Raw genomic sequence first — 22528 nt, forward strand, 5'->3', positions numbered from 1 at the left:
ACTGCTCTTGAGAGAACAGCTCTGAGAGAACTTGTAACTGACCCAAGGTCACCCAGCTGGCTGCACGTGGCGTGGGGAATCAAATGACGTTCTCCCAGATTAGAGTCCGTGCTCCTAACCACTACACCAGCCCCCCCCCGCCTTCAGGTAAAGTCTTTACCACCTTCCAGTTACAAACCAAGCAGCTCACAATAATGAAAGGTTACTATACCAGTGACAAAATTAGACGCGGCAGAGGGATTCAAGATTGTGCCAACCTGTTCAAATCTAGGTGGCAGTCTATTGTTTAATGAGAACGTGGGTGACGGGAGCTTAATTTCCCCCCTTACCCTGCCCAACTTCACTGTACTTAGTTGATTTTGCTGTTTTCTTCCAGCCCAGCAAAACAACAACAGAGAACTCAAATGTGGGCACAGGGTTTCGTTCCCCTCACCTGCACATTCTGTTTTCATTAGAAAACTGGAAATCCACACCTTTGCCTTTGGCGTCTGTGGGTGGATTCCCCCATCGCATCTAGTTGAATGCTAAAGCTAGTTAGAGCCACTGTCGTGTAATGGTTAGAGGGTCAAGATAGGATCTGGGAGCCCTAGGTTTGAATTCTTGCACTGCCATGGAAGCTTGCTGGGTGACCTTGGGTCAGTTACGCTCTCTCAGCCTAACCTACCTCACAGGGTTGGTGTTGTTGTGAGGATAAAATGGGAGAGAGGAGAGTGATGTAAAGAGCTTTGGGTCCCCATTAGGGGGAAAGGCAGGATATAAATGAAATAGTAAGTAAAAATATGGTAATAATTATTATTACCATATGGCATTGTGTGTAGAATAGCCAGGAGATCCTAAGATTGTCTGGCAGCCAAAGTAGTAGCTGTTTTAGTGTTTAAAAAACATGGGTTTTTTAAAGGCAAGAGATGTTTCAGAGGTGGTTTGCCATTTGCCTGCCTCCGCGGCACGGCCCTGGTATTCCTTGGAGGTCACCCTTCCAAATACTAGCAAAGGTTGACCCTGCTTAGCTTCCGAGATCTGACAAGATTGGGCTAGCCTGGCCTGTTCAGATCAGGGCAAAAAAATATATATGGTTATGGTGTATGTTTCTGGGCATCTCTTACATTATTTTTACTGTATCCCTGCAAATAGCTAAGATGACTTCCTTCTGACAGTTTTACATTTCACCGCAAACTGGGATTCAGCATCAAAATGGATTTTTTCAAAAAAATAAATCTGTCTTTATTTTCATTTTATAAAAATAGTACATTCCACTTGATACTTTTACATAGTGCATAGAGTCTCATACATTTGTCAGCTGTTCTATCCATTCATATACCATTATCCACCTTTTGGTATCTACCTTTTCATTCTTGTTCTGTAATCTCAGACTTAAATCATCCATTTGTGCTAAATCAAGTATTTTAAGTATTAAACCTTCTCTAGATGGTATTATATTAGATTTCCAATGTTTTGCCAGTAATAAATGCGCCACGGTAATTATATAAGACAATACATACGTTTCTTGCATACTATATCCCTTCGGAATAACATTTAACAAATATATTTCCGGTTTTAATGCTAAAATTTCCCCCAGAATTTCTTGAATTATATTTCGCACCATTTTCCAATATCCTTGAATTTTGGAACATCTTCACCACATGTGATAAAAGGTCCCTACATTAGTTTTACATTTCCAACACTGGTTGGAATAACCTGGATAACATTTGGCTATTTTATCCGGGGCCCAGTACCACCTGTGGAACATTTTATAGACATGTTCTTTATACGAGATTGCTCTCATGTACTTAAGAGATTTCCAAATTTTGGACCACTGATCTTCTTCTAACTTCTCTCCTATATCTTTCAACCATGTAATCATGGCTACTCCGGAGTTTGCTCCGGAGCCATCCTTTCTGAGCGAAGACAAAAATGTGTGAGCCGGAGGCTAAAAAACTGTGAGCTAGCTCACACTAACTCAGCTTAGAGGGAACATTACTTGTGACTGACCCAAGGTCACGCCAGCAGCTGCAAGTAATTTATACAAAAGACACCCTGAGTCTCTGACATGCTTCTTTTCTGTACCCATGAAAACATGAGCCACATTTTTACCCCTCATTAATACGGGGTCTGGCCACCCGAGGTCAGGGAGAATTGCCCACAGGGCCAGTCCAGCATGCAGCTAACTGGCCATTTCCAGTCTAAATTATAAAAATACACGCAAACTAATTGCCTTTCTTTCTTTCAACAGCTAGATTTTTTAAACTATAAACGCGTATGGAAAGATGTCCCTCGGAAAGGGGGAGGGAAACGCCATCTGTGTGTCTGAGGTACACTGAGCTCCCCCCGTTTCTCCTCTTTATCGCGTGAGGAAGCCGCCGATCGAAGGGCTTCGGTTTTAAGCGGCCATTTTAAAATCTGGATAGCATGACAATTTATGGGCTGTCGACAGGACTAGGAAATCCGGACTCAGTTGAAACACTGCCAGCGTCACATCAACATTGACCGGGGGCGGGGAGGCAATGCTCAGCGCCCTTCAGAGCAGCACTGCTTTTGGCCTGCAGATAGAGCCTCCCCCTTGCCCCCTTTCTGGCACTGTCCATCAAGGCCGATCATTCCAGACTGCTGCCCATCAGGAATCCTGTCTAATCCTCCCCAGCTGTCGTCAACAGGGATGGGATTAAGGTTGACAGGCCTGAGAATCCAGGAACGGGGAACTGTATTGGGATCACGTTGTCCTCGCCATGGGAACAGCAAAGTTCAGAGCCATACCAGGCGGGGATCCCCCCCCTACGACAAAGGTTTCCAGGAGGGCCGGCCCTGGGCCTTTCCCGTCTTGGGGCAGGGAGGGAGTTCCTGTTCTACCGCCAGCGGAGCGGAAAGGAAGGAGGAGATAGGAAGTCAGGTCACTTTTTTAAAAAAAGAAAAGAAAGAAAGAAGGGGGTGATTTCAAAATGACAGGATGCAACGTAAGGGAGACCTGTTCTATATTACATTCTATTCGCGGTAAGTTCAGACAGGCCTAAAGGAAGATCCTTTCTCACACGACGCATAACGAAGACATGTGGGATTCACCACCACTGGATGCGAGGACAACCGGAGTTGCCAACTCCTGCTTGGGAAATATCTCTAGATTTGGGGGGTGGGGGTGGAGCCTGCCTGGGGAGGGCAGAGTTGGCAGAAGAAGAAGAAGAGGAGGAGGAGATAGGATTTATACCCCGCCCTTCACTACCCAAAGGTGTCTCAGAGCGGCTTATGATCTCCTTTCCCTTCCCCTCCCCACAACAGACACCCTGTGAGGCAGGTGGGGCTGAGAGAGCTCTTAACAGAAACTACTCTTTTTTCAAGAACAGCTCTTATCAGAACTATGGCTTGCCCAAGGTGCAAGTGGAGGAGTGGGGAATCAAACCCGGTTCTCCCAGATTAGAGTCCACGCACTTAACAACTACACCAAACCACTACACCAAACTGGCAGAGATCTCAGCCGGGCATAATGTCAGAGTCCACCCTCCAAAGTGGCCATTTTCTCCTGGAATTACAACTGATGTCTGCTCAGTTGTAATTCCAGGAGATCTCCAGGCCCCAACTGGAGGTTGTGCATATATAGCTTATAATATAGAAGCAAGTACAAAATATTTGTTCATATAGTCCATAATATTATTTTTTACAGATGCTTGACTCCAATGGTGTGGTACACTGATGGACGAACTCCCCTGGAGTTGATATTCATTTCGAAGCGTCTTTTTCAAACATCAAACCTCCTAACCAGGGGTCATTTCGTAGAAAAAGAGCTAGGGGAACTCATTAGCATAACTCATTAGCATATGCCACACCCCCTGACATCAGGGGCCCGGCGGTGGACCTGCAAGGCCGGCGGAAGTGCGAGGAAGCCCCGCCAAGGCCCTCCCTGGCCCCCGGCAGGCAGGGGTGGGGAGAGGCGGGGAGGAAGCAACTTACCCTCCCTCTTCTCCTGCCTCCTCCTGGCTGAATGAGGGCCAGAAGTGGGGCGGCCAGAAGCGGGGGGCGGGGCTTCATCGTGTGCCCCGCCCCCTGCACCTCACCCGGGGGAACTGCGTTAGGGAACTTCGTCCCCCCTGGTCCCCCCCCCCCCGAAATGACCTCTGCTCCTAACAAGAAACACTCCAACAGTCATTCTAAGAAACACTACCCAGCACCTGGGGACGGTGGGGTTTAGGGAGGGGAGGGACCTCAGCAAGGTATAATGCCATGGAGTCCACGCTCCAAAGCAGCCATTTTATCCAGGAGAACTGATCTTGATCATCTGGATATAAATTGTAATAGCAGGAGATCTCCAGGCCCCACCTGGAGGTTGGCAACCCTAGGCTGAGGGCTCTGGCAGACACAGTGACTTTATGGAGGTCTTGGCCTGCTTGGTAGCGCCACGAAATCCACTCAGAGTTCCTTAGGGGAACATCGTGATGCAAAAGTATCAATCCATGAAGCTCTGGGGTTATAACGAAGAGCAGTCTCCGTATCCCTGCAGAAAGAGGCTTGAAACGAGAGCTCTTTCCGACTTCTGAAAAATGTGTGGAATCAATGCATGGCAGGGTGGGTGGCGGGGAGAAGGAGTGTGCCAGCGGGCCCCACCCCTCAGAGTCATGCATCGATTGCCACTCTGTGCCTACGCACATGCAAGATAGACATCCTCACGCAGACCATGTGCCCTGACGAGCAATCAGGCGCCTGGAGGGTCAGTGCGGGGCCTGCCGCTGTGATCCCAATTCCCCTCCTCCGTGTGTTGATTTTACGCAATTTAGAATCAGAAACGGGCTAAGGGGGTTCTAGGCTTGCCAAGTCCCCCCGGGGGGCGGGGAAACCCCTGCCCCAGAGGCCCATTCCCCGCCAGCGGCAGATCGGGCCCCGGGGGGAGCCCCACCCCGACGTGCGCGTCGCCCGGAAGTGACATGAGCACGCCGGGCACGCTGGGGGTGGGGCCACGGTCATCCAAGGGGCCACAGTCATCTGAGGGAAAACACCCGACTTGGCAACCCTAGGTGGTTCCTCCTATAGAATAATGGAGTAACGGCCAGAATAGCTGTTACTGCAACAATGAGGGATGACTCAACTGGGAAAGGAGACCTGACAGGACCCTGGCAATGAGGCGGTGGAACCCAAATTATATTCCTCACCCAGATCCTTGATGCAGCCAGTTTATTGACGGCAAAAGGCTGAATGTCCCCCTCACAGAGGTTTCTCTTTCCACCCAAAGAGTGATTAACACATGGAATTCACTGCCACAGGAAGTGGTGGTGGCTACAAGTATGGACCGCTTCAAAAGGGAATTAGATAAGCATATGGAGCAGAGGTCCATCAGCGGCTGTTAGCCACAAGGTATAGATAGAGGCTCTGGGGCAAATGATGCTCTGTCTTCTTGGTGCTTGGGGGGGGGTCAACAGTGGGAGCGCGGCTGTTAAAGAGAAGATACATACAAATGGGTCACATGTGGCCACAGCCCTCTCAGAGAAGAAAGTTCTAGAGAACGGGCCTTTGGCCTGATCCAACATTGGCGTCTCTTATGTTCTTATGTTCTTATATGGCCTGAGCACGTCAGTTGCCGTACAAATGGGTCATGTGGCCACAGCCCTCTCACAGGGAAAAATGTTCCAGAGAATGGGCCTTCAAGGGAGCTGAAGAGAACATACGGTGGCCATTGTTGAGTGAAGAGAAAGGTATATGAAGGAAGATTCTGGAAGTGAAGGAGATAATGCTGTAGTGTTATTTATAGGTGAATGTGAAGAGAATATTAAGGCCTGTTAGAGAAGATTGCAGAGGTTTCTAGTTACGGCCTGAGCACATCAGTCGCCATACAAATGGGTCACATGTGGCCACGGCCCTCTCAGAGAAGAAAGTTCTAGAGAACAGGCCTTCAAGGGAGCTGAAGGGGAAATGGCAGCCATTTTGAATGAAGAGAAATGTTATATGAAGAAAGATTCTGGAAGAGAGGGAGATAATGTTGTAGTGTTATTTACAGGTGAATGTGAAGAAAATATTAAGGCCTGTTAGAGAAAAGGTTGTAGAGGTTTCTAGATACTGCCTGAGCACACCAGTCACCATACGAATGGGTCACACGTGGCCACGGCCCTCTCAGAGAAGAACGTCCTAGAGAATGGGCCTTCAAGGACGCTGAAGGGAACGTATGGCAGCCATTTTGAGTAAAGGAGAAACTTACATGAAGGAAGATTCTGGACATGGGGGATATATGTGAACGTGAAGAGAATTTGCAGAATTACACACAAGGCACACAGAGTGGATAGAGAAAACTTTTTCCTCTGTCTCCCCAAACAGTAGAACTCGAGGGCATCCAATAACATTGCCAGCTTCCACATGGGGCCTGGGGATCTCCCGCTTTTACAAATGATCTCCTGCTGACAGAGATCAGCTCCCCTGGAGAAAATGGCCGCTCTGGAGGGTGGTCTCCATGGCATTGGACCATGCTGAGGCCCCTCCCCTCCCCAAACCCCGCCCTCTCCTGGCTCCACCCCCAAAGTCTCCAGCTATCTTCCAACCCAGACCTGGCAACCCTAGCATCCAATGAGGTAATAGATGTAAGATGGAGGGGGGGAAGTACTTTACTCAGCAAGTGATTGACACGTGGAGCTTGCGGCCAGAGGATATGGTGATGGCTGCAGGTGCCTTCAAAATGGGATTAGACAGATTCATGGAGGTCTACCAGCAGCTATCAGCCATGGTGACTAAAGGGAACCTTCATCTTCAGAGGCAGCCAACCTCTCAATCCCAGTGACAGGAGGCAACATTAGGGGAAGACCTTGGCCTCTATGCCCTTCTTGCTGGCCCTCTTGGACAATTGGCGGGTTACTGTGAGAGACAGGATGCCGGATGAAATGGACCACAGGTCTGATCCGGCAGGACTCTTAACTACCTTTTGAGGGCTGGCCCAACAGCCTGAGAATTAGGGTTGCCAGCTCCAGGTTGGGAACTACCTGGAGATTTGGGGGGTGCGTGGGCCCTGAGGAGGATGAGGTTTGGGGAGGGGAGAGATTTCATAGAGCCCACCCTCCAAAGCAGGGATTTTCTCCAGTTGAACTGGTCTCTGTCAGCCGGAAATCAGTCGCAATAGCGGGAGATCTCCAGCCGCCACCTGGAGGTTGGCACCCCTGCTGAGAGTCCATACCTGGTATTTGTTGGTGGAGTTGAAGGGGATCTCAGCCACTTTCTTGTTCTTCTCCCGCATGAGTTTGACGGATCCGGACGAGAGCTCGATGCACTTCAGAAGGGCCGACTCGGAAGCATCTCCCGCTACGTCACGCTGTGGGAAGAGGAGGAGGAGGCGCATTTTAAAGATCGGCTTTGGACAGGATCCCACATCCTTTGGCTTGGCTGTAAGACGTGAGAACTTTCCAGCCTCCCCATCCCCAAGCTGCCAACCTCCATATTATTATTTGCTTGGAAAGAAGATGCAAGAAATTGAAGCAGGTTGCCTTACGCCCAGGGGTCATTTCCTGCGGGAGAGCACAGGAGCGGAGCACCGGCAGTAAGGAGCCCAGGGGGTGTGGCTCATGCAGCAAGCCCCGCCCCCTGCTCCCAACAGCCCTCAGTTGGGCCACAAGGAGCAAGAAGCAATCAGGGAAGTTGCAGAGCCCCCCCCCCCCCCCTGGTCCAAAACAGTCCAGTGGCAGCTTTAAGACTAAGTTTTATTCAGGTACAAACTCTCCCTCCTCTGCGAGGACAGATCTGCACGTCCCCCCCCCCTCAATAGCTAGCAATCCAAAACAGTCCAGTGGAGCCTGAGCGGTGGGTGTTGCCTTCTGACACACTTCCAGTGATGCCAGGGGGTGTGGCATATGCAAACGAGTTATGCTAATGAGTTATGCTAATGAGCTCCTGCACCTCTTTTTCTACAAAATGACCCCTGCTCCCTCCATTCCCCTGCAAAGAACACCCCAAAGCCGATCCCTTTCTTCTGCATCCCACTTCCCCCCCCCCAGCTCTCAGCATTCTTTCTCATGGAGGTCTGGGTATTCTGCTCTCACCTTGAGGATGGGAATATTTTCCTGACCCCCTTTGAACACTGCACGGTTGCAAAGACCTGCAATTTTGGACAGGGCCACCCAGGTAGCAGAGCTCTTATCAAAGGCCGTGCCTACAGGAAAGAGAAAGGGGAGATTTTAAAAAAGTCGCAGGGTGAAACTCTAAGGGTGGAGGAAGAGAGTGGGGTGTGGATGCCCAGGAGGGGGGAAGAAGAAGATGAAGAAGAAGAGGAGGAGGAAGAGGAAGCACACGAGGTGGTGGCGGGCCCCCCCAAGGCCCCCTCCCAAAGAATTCCCTAGCTACGGGGCTGCGAGGAGGAGGAGGGGATTGGATTTATACCCTGCCCTACACTCGGAGTCTCAGAGTGGCTTGCAAACTCCTTTCCCCTTCCCCTCCCCACAAAAGACTGAGAGAGCTCTCCCAAGAACTGCCCGTGAGAGAACAGCTCTGGAAGAACTTGTGACTGACCCAAGGTCACACCTGCAGCTGCATGTGGAGAAGTGGGGATTCAAACCCAGTTCTCCCAGATTAGAGTCTGCACTCTTAATCACTACACCAAACTGGCTCTCTAAAGAACCTAGATGATCCCAAAGGTGAAAGAGGTGCTCCTATTCCCCTAGAAGAAACACCTTCCCACCATCCCAGACAGATGTGAAGTCTACCTATCCCTCCCCCCCACAGCCCTCACCAGACTGGTCTTCGGTGGTATCGGCTTCATGGATCTGGTTGTCAAACCACATGTGGGCGACGGTCATGCGGTTCTGGGTCAGGGTCCCCGTCTTGTCCGAGCAGATGGTGGAGGTGGAGCCCAGGGTCTCCACGGCTTCCAAGTTCTTCACCAAGCAGTTCTTGCGTGCCATGCGCTTGGCGGTCAGGGTCAGACACACCTGATAGGAGGGAGGGAGACAGTGGGATGGCAGAGTGCGAGAAAGCCTCCAAATTGGGACACATCAGATTTGCAAAGGCAGACAGGACTTACAAAGCTGGACAATTCTCCATAACCTTCTGTTCTTTGGATGGTCAGCCACAGAGGGCAGGGGCTGTAGCTCAGTGGAAGAGCATCTGCTTGGCATGCAGAAGGTCCCAGGTTCGATCCCCGGCATCTCCAGTTGAAAGGACCAGGCAGGAGGTGATGGGAAAGACCTCTGCCTGAGACCCTGGAGAGCCATGAAGTGGGGCTGTAGCTCAGTGGAAGAACCTCTGCTTGGCATAGGGTTGCCAAGTCCATCTTCCACCCCCAGCGGGGGACTTTGGGGGCCTTCCTGGAAGGGGTGGGGCATTCCCAACGTGATGACGTCACGTTGGGGTCGTCTGCCACCCTCCCCCAACCCGGCCGTGCGCCGGATCTCCAGAAACAGCAGTTCCCTGCACTTAGAGTAGCCGACAGCCGGCGTTTCCCCTTTAGGAGAAGATGCGTTTCCCTTTTAAGAACGAAGCTGGCTTTTCCCTGCAAGCTGGGATGAAACACGGGCTGCACACCCTTAAAGGGAGAGAGATGGGTGGCTGTGGGTGTTGGGGGTGGGGCTTCCCCCGCCGACCATCTGGCCAGCGGCGGGTAGAAACCCCCCCCCAAATTGGGGGACCCCTGGCAAACCAGGGGGGTTTGGCAACCCTAGCTTGGCATGCAGAAGGTCCCAGGTTCAATCCCCAGCATCTCCAATTGAAAGGACCAGGCAGGAGGGGATGGGAAAGGCCTCTGCCTGAGACCCTGGAGAGCCATGAAGTGGGGCTGAAGCTCAGTGGCAGAGCCTCTGCTTGGCATGCAGAAGGTTGTAGGTTCAATCCTCAGCATCTCCAGTTAAAAGGGCCAGGGAGTAGGTGATGGTGAAGACCTCTGCCTGAGACCATGGGAAAGACCCCCGCCGGAGCCCCGGGAGAGCCGCTGCCAGTCTGAGTAAACTACAGACCTTGATGGGCCAAGGGCCTGATTCAATAGAAGGCAGCTTCATGCATTCAGTATCAGAACCTGGGGCCCTCAGGGATATTCCAGGCCCTTTCCCTAAATCTCCAGCTTCCAGGAAAAATAAAAACCCTGGTTGTCTCTAGTCCTGATACTTATATGGGAAAGTGCATAGGCAACCCTTTACCCAGATACCCTGCGTCAAGACGTCGGTTGACTGAAAAGCACTTAGGCACTTAAATAAAGAACTTTAAACCTATTATGCACCTTGAGTTCAGGATTTTGCTACAGAGGCAACGTTTCCTCTAAGCCGTGGAGCCTTGTGAGCAAAAATTCTACTTTGGGAGCTGCTGGCGTGAAAGTTGTGAGCAAGCCATTTGGCTACTGCATAAATCAGTTTGCTCTGGGGCCATCCTTCCGAGCTGAGACAAAAATATGTGAGCCGGAGGCTAAAGAACTGTGAGCTAGTTCACACTAACTCAGCTTAGAGGGAATACTGGAGGGTAGCCATGTTGGTCTTCGGCACAAGAGCTAGAATTCGAGTTCAGTAGCCAACAAGATTTTCAAAATAGCCCTGTCCTGGATAGCCCAGGCAAGCCCGATTTCATCAGATCTCAGAAGCTAAGCAGGGCCGACACGGGCGAGTATTAGGATGGGGGACCCCCAGAGAATATAGGGTTGCCAAGTGAATTTTACTCACCAGCGGGAGAGCCTCGCCACGCTCTGAAAGCCGTCCCTCATCGTGCGCGCGCGTCGCCAGCACGTCACCGGAAGTGACGCGCGATGTTGATCACATTGAGCGTGTGGCCCCGATCGTCGGAGGGAAAACCATAGAGTTTTCCCTCCGACGATCGGGGCCATGCCCCCAACGTGATCAATATGGTTGCGTCACCTCTGGTGATGCAGCCATGCTGCGCTTCGGGGGGCGGAGTTCCCCCCGGGGCCCGATTCCGCGGCGGCGGAAAACAGGCCTCCAAAGCGGGGGTTTACCCGCCACCCGCCCCCAATTGGCAGCCCTAAGAGAATACCAGGGCCAGGAGGCCAGAGGCAGGGTATCAAGCCACATCTCTGACCATCCTCTATGCCAGGGGTGTCGAACTCATTTGTTATGAGGGCCGGATCTGACATAAATGAGACCTTGTTGGGCCAGGCCACGTGTGTCATAAAATGTAATGCCAGGTAGCAGAGATATATACTTTATAAAGGACACAAACGCAAAGGGGTTTTTTTTAACTTAAAATAAAAACATGCTTAAAACATGAGCACCCTTGCAATATTTTGTTTATTGAACAGTGTCTGATAACTGACACCCCTTGCTCTGAATTATTAAATCATATTGCATCAAAATGTCTGTGCTGTTGCAATCTTGAGTATGCTGTTCAGGTGTGTATCTGTAAGCTGCAGACCTACAATGATGCAGCAGCAGCAGCAGAACTGGAAGAAGAAGCAGAGGGCAGCCAGTTCCACTGCGGCCCTGACAGAAACCCTCGTGGGCCTGATCCAGCCCCCGGGCCGCATGTTTGACACCCCTGCTCTATGCCCCAGTAGGAGTCGCCAGAGGTCGCCATGACTTCCAGGCACAGGCAGGCACACACACAAATACAAAAATACCCCCCGAAAGATTTTCAGAGTATAAACTTTTGAGAGTATCAATTAATTATTGTATGGCATCGTGTGTAGTATAGCCAGGAGAGCCTAAGATTGTCTGGCAACCATACGTTCTGGCTCTTTTAACGTGATGCACCACTAGGTGGCGAGCTAGATTGGTTTTTAAGGCCAGAGACATTTCAGAGGTGGTTTGCCACCGCCTGCCTCTGCGTCACAAAGTGAGCTTGAGTCTAAAAAGCTTATACCTTGAAACCCTCTAAGGGGTTACAGGCAGTGTTCCCTCTAAGCTGAGTTAGTGTGAGCTAGCTCACAGTTTTTTAGCCTCTGGCTCACACATTTTTGTCTTAGCTCAGGAAGGAGGGCTCCAGAGCAAACTAATTTATGCAGTAGCCAAATTGCTTGCTCACAACTTTAATGGCAGTAGCTCACAAAGTAGAATTTTTGCTCACAAGACTCCACAGCTTAAAGGGAACGTTGGTTACAGGACTCGAATCCAGCTCAGGATTTTGCTACAACTGGTCTGATCCAGCCGGGCTCTTCTTAGGTTCTTAGATCCTCTCACCTCCACGTCTGTGGACATGCGACCAGAGTACCCATTCCGCAAGCGCTCCTACAGTCTGCAGCAATGTTCCCTCTAAGCTGTGGAGTCTTGTGAGCAAAAATTCTACTTTGTGAGCTACTGGCACTAAAGTTGTGAGCTAACACTTTGGCTCCTGCATACATTAGTTTGCTCTGGAGCCCTCCTTCCTGAGCCAAAACAAAAATGTGTGAGCCGGAGGCTAAAAAACTGTGAGTTAGCTCACACTAACTCAGCTTAGAGGGAACACTGGTCTGCAGTACTTACGGTGACGGTAGCCAGAAGCCCTTCGGGGACGTTGGCCACAATGATGCCGATGAGGAAGATGACGGCTTCCAGCCAGCTGTAGCCCAGGATCAGGGAGAGGACGAAGAAGGAGACCCCCAAAAAGACAGCCACGCCAGTGATGAGCTGGATGAAGTGTTCGATCTCGACGGCGATGGGGGTCTTGCCAACCTCCAGGCCCGAGGCCAGGGTGGCAATTCGGCCCATCACTGTGCGATCGCCGGTGGCGATGACAACGCCGCGTGCCGTGCCTGGGAGGACGAAAGGGCCGCTTTGTAGGCATCTCTGCACTGCAACCTTTCATTCATTTATTTAATCCGCTTCTACCCCGCCTTTCTCCCCAGTAGGGGCCCGAAGCGGCTTACATCACTCTCCTCTGTTCCATTTTATCCTCACCACAAACCTGTGAGGTAGGTTCGGCTGAGAGACTGTGACCGACCCAAGGTCACCCAGCGAGCTTCCATCGCATAAGTGGGGATTCGAACCTGGGTCTCCCAGATCCTAGTCCCACACCCTAACCGCTATACCCCACTGACTCTCTTATGTTGGTTTCATGCTCATTTACTACACATAGTATCATGGACAGTGTTCCCTTTACGCTGTGCGAGTGAGCGGCCGCTCATTAACACAGGAAGCCCCACTCAGCAGTAGTCTGGATCGGCGCAGGGTCTTGCACTGCCCATTGCCCATTTTAAGTTTACGGCAGTTCTGTTCTGCTCAGGACGTGAACTCTTCCGCCCAGTGGGGGGGGGGGATTAGAGGGAACATTGATCCTGACCTCTCCCAAAGAATCCTGAGAACTGTAGTTCAGGAAGAACGAGAAGCATCTGCTAGAAATATCTACCTTTCCCAGGAAAGAGAATGGCTATTATCTCATGTAGGTCTGTAATGCAGATCGCCCCCAAGGAATTGGACCTAATACAAGCAGGAACCTGCGGGGACCTGCGCAGACGTCACATTGTCCCCTCCTCCACTATTTCTTCTCACCTCTCTGCAAGCCTCCATAGCCTCTTCCCTTTGCCTGCTTCCTTCTCACCAATGTTTGGGGGGAGGGGTTAGAGTTCAGGGTTTTTTTGCAAACTTGAGGCATCTTTCAGGTTTGTAGGACCTTTCTGGTGGCCCTTTGTTACACGCCCAGGGAAATGCTGATCGCCACTTTGGGGTCAGGAAGCAATTTTTCTACAAGCCATTTTGGGCGGCGATCCTGGAGGGTTTTTTGTCATATCCTGGGCGTGGTCACTGGGTGTGTGTGGAGGGGGAAGTATTTGCAAATTTCCTGCATTGTGGATTGTAGATGACCCTGGAGGTCCCTTCCAACTCTGATTCTATGTTTCTAAGACCTGTCTTGTCCGTTCAGGGCTCCAATCCCTGGATTTAAGTATCCTCAGATTTGGCCGGGTTGGAAATTAGATATATTGATATTGTTCTTCCACCAGCACCCTGGTAGACTTTCCTAGACACCACCTAGACAGTTCCCATCAATCTATACCCCCCTCATCTCCCTTTTAGGTTTTGGTCATACCTTCTACACAGTTGGTTGAAAAGAAGGTGATATTCCTGGTTTCCAAGGGGTTGTCGTGGGTGCAGTCGGGTGATCGCGTCTGGGGCTCTGATTCACCAGTCAAGGAGGAGTTATCCACCTGGGCAGACAGAGAACCACACATGTAGTGAAAAATGGCTTGTCGAGAGCTTCACATTCAAGCGGCCTCATTTTGAACTTGGATGCAGAATTCATTCATTCATTCATTCATTCATTCATTCATTTTAAGCATTTTTACCCCGCCCTCCCCGCAAGCGGGCTCAGGGCGGCTTACAAGGGGCGCGAGCCCATATATAAAACCCAATAAAACACTAAAATCACAATTACAATTACAACAATAATCACAGTAGAACATTAATAACAATAATAAAGTGCTTTCAGTCAAGATGGTCTTGAGTGGTTATCTTCAAACCAGCCCCATTGGGGTCTCACTGTCCAGTTGGTCATTCATACCAATCCACGTTGTTAATATCACATGTGGCTGGGCATTCCCAGGGCGATCCCGCGACCCGATAGTATTGCCACCGTTGGTGATGGTGGCAGCGGCGGCCCCTATGTAAAGCCTGGCGGAAGAGCTCCGTCTTGCAGGCCCTGCGGAACTGCATAAGATCCCGCAGGGCCCTGATCTCCTCCGGGAGCTCGTTCCACCAGGTAGGGGCCGCCACTGAAAAGGATCCAGCCCTGGTTGCCGTTATCCACCTGGGCAGACAGAGAACCACACATGTAGTGAAAAATGGCTTGTCGAGAGCTTCACATTCAAGTGGCCTCATTTTGAACTTTGATGCGGAATTCATGTTTCAAATTTTCAAATTCTCAAAGTCTGCATGCAAATACTAGGAAATCCAAGGGATCTCTGGCCTCTGCCTTCGAATTTAACATTTCTACAGGGATCAGCAGTATATGAATATCTGAATAAAGGAATAAAAAAGAAATTTGAATTCAGGGCTCTAAAATAGAGTCAGTTGACATGTTAAAAGAAGGAGGAGGACGAGGAGGAGACTGGATTTATACTCTGCCCTTCACTTAGAGTCTCAGAGCGGTTTACAATCTCCTTCCCCTTCTCCTCCCCACAACAGACACCCTGTGAGCAATGTTCCCTCTAAGCTGAGTTAGTGTGAGCTAGCTCACAGTTCTTTAGCCTCTGGCTCACACATTTTTGTCTTAGCTCAGGAAGGATGGCTCCGGAGCAGACTAATTTATGCAGCAGCCAAATCCCTCGTTCACAACTTTAATGCCAGTAGCTCACAAAGGAGAATTTTTGCTCACAAGATTCCACAGTTTAGAGGGAGCATTGCCTGTGAGGTGGGTGGGGCTGGGAGAGCTCCTTCGAGGACTGCTCTTGAAAGAACAGCTCTGAAAGAACTTGTGACTGACCTGAGGTCACATCAGCAACTGCATGTGGAGGAGTGGGGAATCAAACCCAGTCCTCCCAGATTAGAGTCCGCGCTCTTAACCACGACACCAAACTGGCTCGAGAACTTCCTGGTATATTGTGCAATTAAAAACAAATATCTGTTTCTTGTACATTAAAATGCAAGCCCCACTCAGCTCCTCCTTCCTAATAAAGAAGAGACAGAAATATCTTCAGAACAGAACATTGTGCGAAGGAATGTCTGACGCAGCCATTGTGGTGCTAATTTGAATCGTCTCGCTTGATGCCCGACAAATTGTGAATGTTCTGTCTCCGAAGCTGGTAGCGAGAGCTCTTCTCTCCACTAGGTTTGGTTAAGGAAGGGAGAGAAGCCTTTGCAAGCCTCACAGCGCCACTCACCAGGTGTCCCATGCTTCAGGAAATTCTTTTGGGGAGGGGAATGCATACTCAAGGGCCTCACCTTGCATCCATGGGCCGAGATGATCCTCAGATCGGCTGGGACTCTGTCTCCACCTTTCACTTCCACCAAGTCTCCAACCACCACATCTTCGGCGTTGAGTTGCATCTTCTCACCTTCCCGGATGACCAGGGCTTGCTAGGGGAGGAGGAGGAGAAGAAGAGGAGATTGGATTTATGACCCCTCCTTCGCTACCCAAAGGAGTCTCAGAGCGGCTGACAATCTCCTTCCCCTCCCCCTCCCCACAACACACATCCTGTGAGGTAGGCGGGGCTGAGAGAGCTCGCGCGAGAACTGTCCTTGAGAGAACAGCTCTGAGAGAACTTGTGACTGACCCAAGGTCACACCAGCAGCTGCATGTGGAGGAGTGGGGAATCAAACCCAGTTCTCCCAGATTAGAGTCCACGCTCCTAACCACTACACCAAGCTGGCCTCTATCAAGAGGATTAGCAAGATCAGGGCAGTATATACAAATTCTGGGGACTGTCAGCTATCAGTACCCTAAAATGCATTGCCCTAGCGTACTGTCTCCGGGAGGGACAAAAGCCACTGAGTTGTCGCTTCTGTTGTTGTTTGTGTCACACTTTCGACACGCAAAGGCCTCAGACGTTACTGCACCAACCGGCAATCCTCAATTTATCAATTCATCCTTCCTTAAAAATCGATCCTTTCGAGACTGTTTATTTCTGTTCCCATCTTGCAAGTGCGGGAATCCCGAAATAGAGAGGTACCAAATGCCATCTATTTATATAGCAGCTAGGATTTTTAACCCACATCTAAAAGAAACACTGTCCACTAGAGAGTCTTAGACTTTGTTGAACTTCTACCATCGCTCAGGACCTGCAGGCATCCGTGTTTTCCTGTATCACGAATGTCGTACCAGAGGCGGTTGGAAAGGCTTCCGAATTACAATTACAATTCAGTTCCTTCAAAGCTCCAGAGGCACGAGAGGAAAAGGATGTACTCCCAGACAGTGGGTGAATTCGCCCTCTAACAACGCCCACTCCCAAACCCCCCTCGACTTTTATTTTGGTTTTTATTTTCCCGGCATGTTTTGGGAAACTGTATGTATGTCACCTGCCAACCTAGCAGTTCGAAAGCAAGAAATTGCAAGTAGATAAATAGGGACCACTTCGGTGGGAAGGAAACAGCGTTCCGTGTGCCTTGGTGTTTAGTCATGCCAGCCACATGACCACGGAAACGTCTTCGGACAGCGCTGGCTCTTCGGTTTTGAAATGGAGATGAGCACCGCAACCCTAGAGTTCGGATTTGATTGGCTTTCGAGCAAGGGAACCTTTACCTTTACTATGTATGTTCCTCTGTTGTTTTTGGCACAAAAACAGAGGGCTTTTCGGCACGGGTTTTTTACCTCAGTCCTGGCACCATGCCGCTTTGGTTTATCCCCTGATTTCCACACGCATTTTTAGAAAGTGGGCCGGGCCGGGTGGGGCTTCCGATTGGCCACTGGAGATTTGATCGGCGGTGCAGATTTTTAAAAAAACATTGCTTTGGCCGCTGCTGCCACCACAGCACAAGGATCTTCGCCGTGTAAGTGAAAGTCAGCTGGCCGCAGCCATTTTGCGGCAGCCATACCGGGGCTGGGCCCACCACGCCGTGTCAGAATTCCAATGGTGCCTGCAGGCCCCAAAATGTCGAGGAACTCTGCTCTGTCGGTTTTCTTTGTCCCACACACCGCCAGCCCACCTTTCAATAACTGATCAATAGTCAATGGTAAACGTAAAGGTAAAGGTTCCCTTGCTCGAAAGCCAGTCGAGCCCGACTCCAGGGTTGCGGTGCTCATCTCCGTTTCCAAGCCGAAGAGCCAGCGCTGTCCGAAGACGTTTCCGTGGTCATGTGGCCGGCATGACTAAACACCAAGGCGCACGGAACGCTGTGACCAAACTAAGAGACAAATTACCTAAAATTACAGCCATATTTGGTACCGCTTCTGCCTAAAAAAACCCAATCTCCTCAGAACATAAATTATGAAAGCTAACTATAATATACTGGGTCCGATGCATGATGTAGTGAAATCAGCTCATAGGTTTATTAGATAGTGCAGGAACAAGACAAACTAGCCGGCTGCAGTCAATGGTACTATTTATTTAATTCAGTTCTACCCAATTTTTCTCCCCAGTGGAAACCCGAAGGGGCTTACAGCAGTCTCCTCTCCTCCATTGTACCCTGCCTGCAAGATAGGTTCGGCTCAGAGGGTATGACTGGCCCAAGGTCACCCTGCGAGCTCCCACAGCATGAGTGGGGATTTGAACCCGCACCTCCCAGATACTAGTCTGGCCCTCTAACTACTACACCCAAGGGTCATTTCCTGCGGGAGCGGACAGGAGCGGCGCTCCGGCAGTAAATAGCTCAGGGGGCAGGCACACGCAACAAGCCCCGCCCCCTGCTCCCAGCAGCCCTCAGTCGGGCCACGAGGAGCAAGAAGCAGCCAGGTAAGTTGCAGAGCCCCCCCCCCCGGCCCGCCTTCAGGTACAAGCTCTCCCTCCTCTGAGAGGGCAGATCGGCACGTTCCCCCCTCCCCCCAATAGCTGGCAATCCAAAACAGTCCAGTGGAGCCTGAGCGGTGGGTGTTGCCTTCTGACACACGTCCGGTGATGTCAGGGGGTGTGTCACATGCAAATGAGTTATGCTAATGAGTTATGCTAATGAGCTCCTCCACCTCTTTTTCTACAAAATGGCCCCTGACTACACCACACTGGTTCTCAACCAGGGTCTGCCACAGTTAGGGTTGCCATCCCCCCCAGTTGGGCCAGGAGATCCTCTGATTTCAGGGGCCCCGATCCAGGGGAAGCCCCGCCCCCGAACAGCACCATCCCACAGGGATAGCACTGATGCAATGATGTCACCGGTAGTGACATCATCACGCTGGTGGCACTGCATGGCGACACTTTAGCATTTGGGACGGACTCTATGATTACCATAGAGTTTCTGCCCCGAATGCTAGAGCGTTACCACGCAATGCCCCTAGCATGGTGACGCCCCTCCTGGTGACATCCGTGCGCCGGAAAAGTCCTGATGAGGAGCCAGGAGCCCCCTGCTGCAGGTAAGGTGAGACTTGGCAACCCTGGACACAGTTCACAAATTACAATACACAGTGCCACGTTGGTCTCTTCGGACACCCAGGCTGAGAACAAGAAATATGCTGAGGGACCATTGGAGGTTCTGGGCTGCTCTCCTCTCACGCCTGATCAGAATTTAGCAATCCAAGACAGAGCAACGGACGACCTGGGTTCATCAGGGGTGGAGCCAAAATGGAATTTGGGGAGGGGTGCAAGGGGAGGAGCCAGATGAGAATCTGGAGCCACTAGGGGTGGAGCCACACTAGAATCTGGAGGTATTTGGGGTGGAGCTACACTCGAATCTGGAGGCATTAGGGGGTGGAGCCACGATAGAATCCAGTGGCATTTAGGGGTGGAGCCACACTAGAATGTGAAGGCATTGGGGGTGGGGCCAAACTACAATCCAGAGGCATTGGGGGTGGAGCCACACTAGAATCCGGAGGCATTGGGGGTGAAGCCACACTAGAATCCAGAGGCATTGGGGTAGAGCCATACTAGAATCCAGAGGCATTAGGGGTGGAGCCACACTAAAATCCGGATGTATTAGGGGTGGAGCCACGCTAGAAACTGAAGGCATTAGGGGTGCAGCCAAACTAGAATCCGGAGGCATTGGGGGTGGAGCCACACTAGAATCCGGAGGCATTAGGGGTGGAGCCACAACAGAATCCGGAGGCATTAGGGGTGGAGCCACACTAGAATCTGGATGCAGTAGGGGTGGAGCCAAACTAGAATCCAGAGCCATTGGGGGTGGAGCCACACTAGAATCCGGAGGCATTAGGGGTGGAGCCACAACAGAATCTGGAGGCATTAGGGGTGGAGCCACACTAGAATCTGGATGCAGTAGGGGTGGAGCCACACTAGAATCTGGAGGCATTTGGGGTGCAGCCACAACAGAATCTGGAGGCATTAGGGGTGGAGCCACACTAGAATCTGGATGCAGTAGGGGTGGAGCCACACTAGAATCCGGAGGCATTTGGGGTGCAGCCACAACAGAATCTGGAGGCATTAGGGGTGGAGTCACACTAGAATCCAGAGACATTAGGGGTGGAGTCACACTAGAATCCGGATGCATTAGGGGTGGAGCAACACTAGAATCTGGAGGCACTGGGAGAGAAGCCAGATTATAATCCAAAGGTACTGGGAGAGGAGCCAGACTAGAATCGAAAGGCACTGGAGGAGCAGCCTGGCCGTTTATACATGAAGCCTGGCGCCACCTGGTAAGATCATGACCTGCCAGGCAGAATTTTGAACCTACTGCCTTTTCAGGCCCTCTTATTGGGTACCAGATAGAACACTGCTGGTCTAACTAGTGAAACGGAGTTCTGCCCACCGCACTCCTCTAGCAACCCTACCGGTACTCCCCCTATCCACGGTCCATACCTGTGGCACCATGTTCTTGAAGGACTCCATGATCTTAGAGCTCTTGGCTTCTTGGTAGTAGGAGAAACAGCCAGTGATGATCACCACAGCGGCCAAGACGATACCTAGGTACAGCTGTGAGAGGGCGGGAACGGATACAGGAAGCTGGAATCTCGGGAACTCCACGGCATCCCCTCGTTTCCCTCTCCTCCCTCCTCCCCCCGGCACCCCTAACGCTCTACGGAAGGGCTCCCTCCCAGCACTCACGTTGTCCCCGGCTGGGTCGTCCTCGGTCCCCGCTTGGATGCCGTAGGCCAAGAAGCAGAGGATGGCCCCGATCCACAAGAGAATGGAGAAGCCTCCAAAGAGCTGGCGGCAAAACTTCACCCATTCGGGAGTGGTAGGTGGTGGGGTCAGTGCGTTGGGACCATCGCGGGCCAGGATCTCTTGGGCTTTGCTGTGGGTCAGACCCTGATGGGGGAAAACAGAGAAACTCTCACCAGCCCACAATGGAGCCACCTGTCAGCCGGCGTCCTCCCCGCCCGCACTTTTGTCCCTTCGCTCCCTCCAACGATTCCTCTCCGTAACCTAATTCTCACCCCTTCCTGTACCCGAAAGGTGCACAAAGACCACTTGAGTCCCACAACAGGAAATGCACCGTGGGGCTTTCCAAGCCGAGCCATTGCAGAACCTGATACATAACCAGGGCTATTTTTGGGCAGGAACGCACAGGAACGGAGTTCTGGCTGGCTCCCGAGTTGGCCACGCCCAGCAGGAACTCATTAGCATAATAGGCCACAACCAACAGCAGAAACTCATTAGGATTGGCTACATTAGGTGTGTGTGGCCTAACATGCAAAGGAGTTCCTGCTCCAAAAAAAGGCCCTGGGTTTTGACAACAAACAAGGTAAACAGAATAAGAAGCAAAAGGTGGGTGTGGCTGGATGACAACACTTCTGGTGACATAGGGGTGCGGCCTAATATGCTAATGAGCTGTGTCATCAGGGTGTGGCCTAATATGCTAATGAGTTTCTGCTGCTGGGTGTGGCCTGTTATGCTAATGAGTTCGTGCTGGGCTTTTTCTACAAAAAAAGCCCTGCATAAATCCTTCCGAATGTCGCCAAGAGATGGCAGAGAGAACATGGCATCCGCTTAGAAAAGGGTTTCCAGTTTGGGGGTTGGGAAATGCCTGGAGATTTTGTAGGTAGATCCGAAGGGACCAGGGGAAAATTACTCACTACTTCAATAAGGGGACGTCACCAAATTCACCACTTGCCACGATATAACAGAACCGGTCTCTGTTGCCTGGAGATCAGTTGTCATTCTGGGAGGTCTCCAGCCAGCACCTGGAGCCTGGCAACCCTACCTTAGGATTCTGCTAGTTAGCTTCCCTGAACTAACTTGCTTGTTGATAGGAAACATTTATTTTATTCTTTTGCATTTTCCATATGTGTGTTATGTGTGCATGCAATGTGAGTGTGTGTGCACCTGGAAGCCACAATGACCTCTGGTGACTGACCCCTCCTGGGGGCCTGGAGGATATTCAGAGATGCGGCTGAATAAAGCCTGCCCCCACCTCCCGACTGCTGGTATTCCAAGGAGGTCTCCCATCCAAGTGCTTCCCGGAGTCGACCCTGCTTAGCTTCCGAGATCTGCCTGGGCTATCCAGGTGAGGGCTACAGAGAACATTTATGACCACTCTCTTTCCAAGTATGACCCAAGGGACATACAGACGTGTCCCTGGTAATGCTGGTCCAGACTGCCCATCTCTTGTCTTTTGATCCTCATCCTGTATAAATGGGTTCCCCAAACTCATTGGTCAAATCCTGCTTCAGAGGTTCAAGCTCCCTGTCGATGATTCTATAGTCGTCTGTCAAGCTTCAAGGGCTGGACAATTCATGAGAACGCACTTGAACTGACCTGAATTGCTAATACGAACTGACTAACTCTCTAACTCATTGACTTTAAACAAAATGTTTGTTTTGAAAAAATAACTGGATACTAACTGCTAATGATCTCCTTTCTTGGGCTTTTAGTCATAGTGTGGGTAAATTTACTTTCTTTAATCCTGGGGTGCTATTCCCTCCCCTTTTCTGTTCTTTATAGTTTGTAGGGTGTAACAAAAAATCAATAAAGCTATCCTGTCTTCAGGGGTTTAAAAAAAAAGAAGAAGAACATCAGAAGAACCCTGCTGGATCAGACCAGGGGTCCACCTAGTCCAGCATCCTGTCTCACACAGTGGCCAACCAGTTCCTCTGGATAACCAACAACAGGGCATAGAGGCCAAGGCCTTCATAAGAACATAAGAAGAGCCCTGCTGGATCAGACCAGTACTCCACCTAGTCCATCATCCTGTCTCACACA

At 50.9% G+C, this 22528-nt stretch overlaps 1 protein-coding gene across 1 annotated transcript in view; it reads right to left on the bottom strand.

Moving 5' to 3' along the window:
* Positions 1-22528, bottom strand: part of LOC107122231 (sodium/potassium-transporting ATPase subunit alpha-3-like) — a gene marked incomplete at its 3' end in the record, with an annotated part of 39888 nt that overhangs the window by 6990 nt on the left and 10370 nt on the right. Inside the window, 8 exon segments of the mRNA XM_015425267.1 lie at positions 7133-7267; positions 7992-8101; positions 8678-8876; positions 12342-12610; positions 13882-13999; positions 15732-15866; positions 20186-20299; positions 20432-20635. Coding sequence (XP_015280753.1) covers positions 7133-7267; positions 7992-8101; positions 8678-8876; positions 12342-12610; positions 13882-13999; positions 15732-15866; positions 20186-20299; positions 20432-20635 — 1284 coding nt within the window.

The sequence above is a fragment of the Gekko japonicus genome, unplaced genomic scaffold (genome assembly GCF_001447785.1).
Source record: "Gekko japonicus isolate JY-2015 unplaced genomic scaffold, Gekko_japonicus_V1.1 scaffold3934, whole genome shotgun sequence".
Lineage (NCBI taxonomy): Eukaryota > Metazoa > Chordata > Lepidosauria > Squamata > Gekkonidae > Gekko > Gekko japonicus.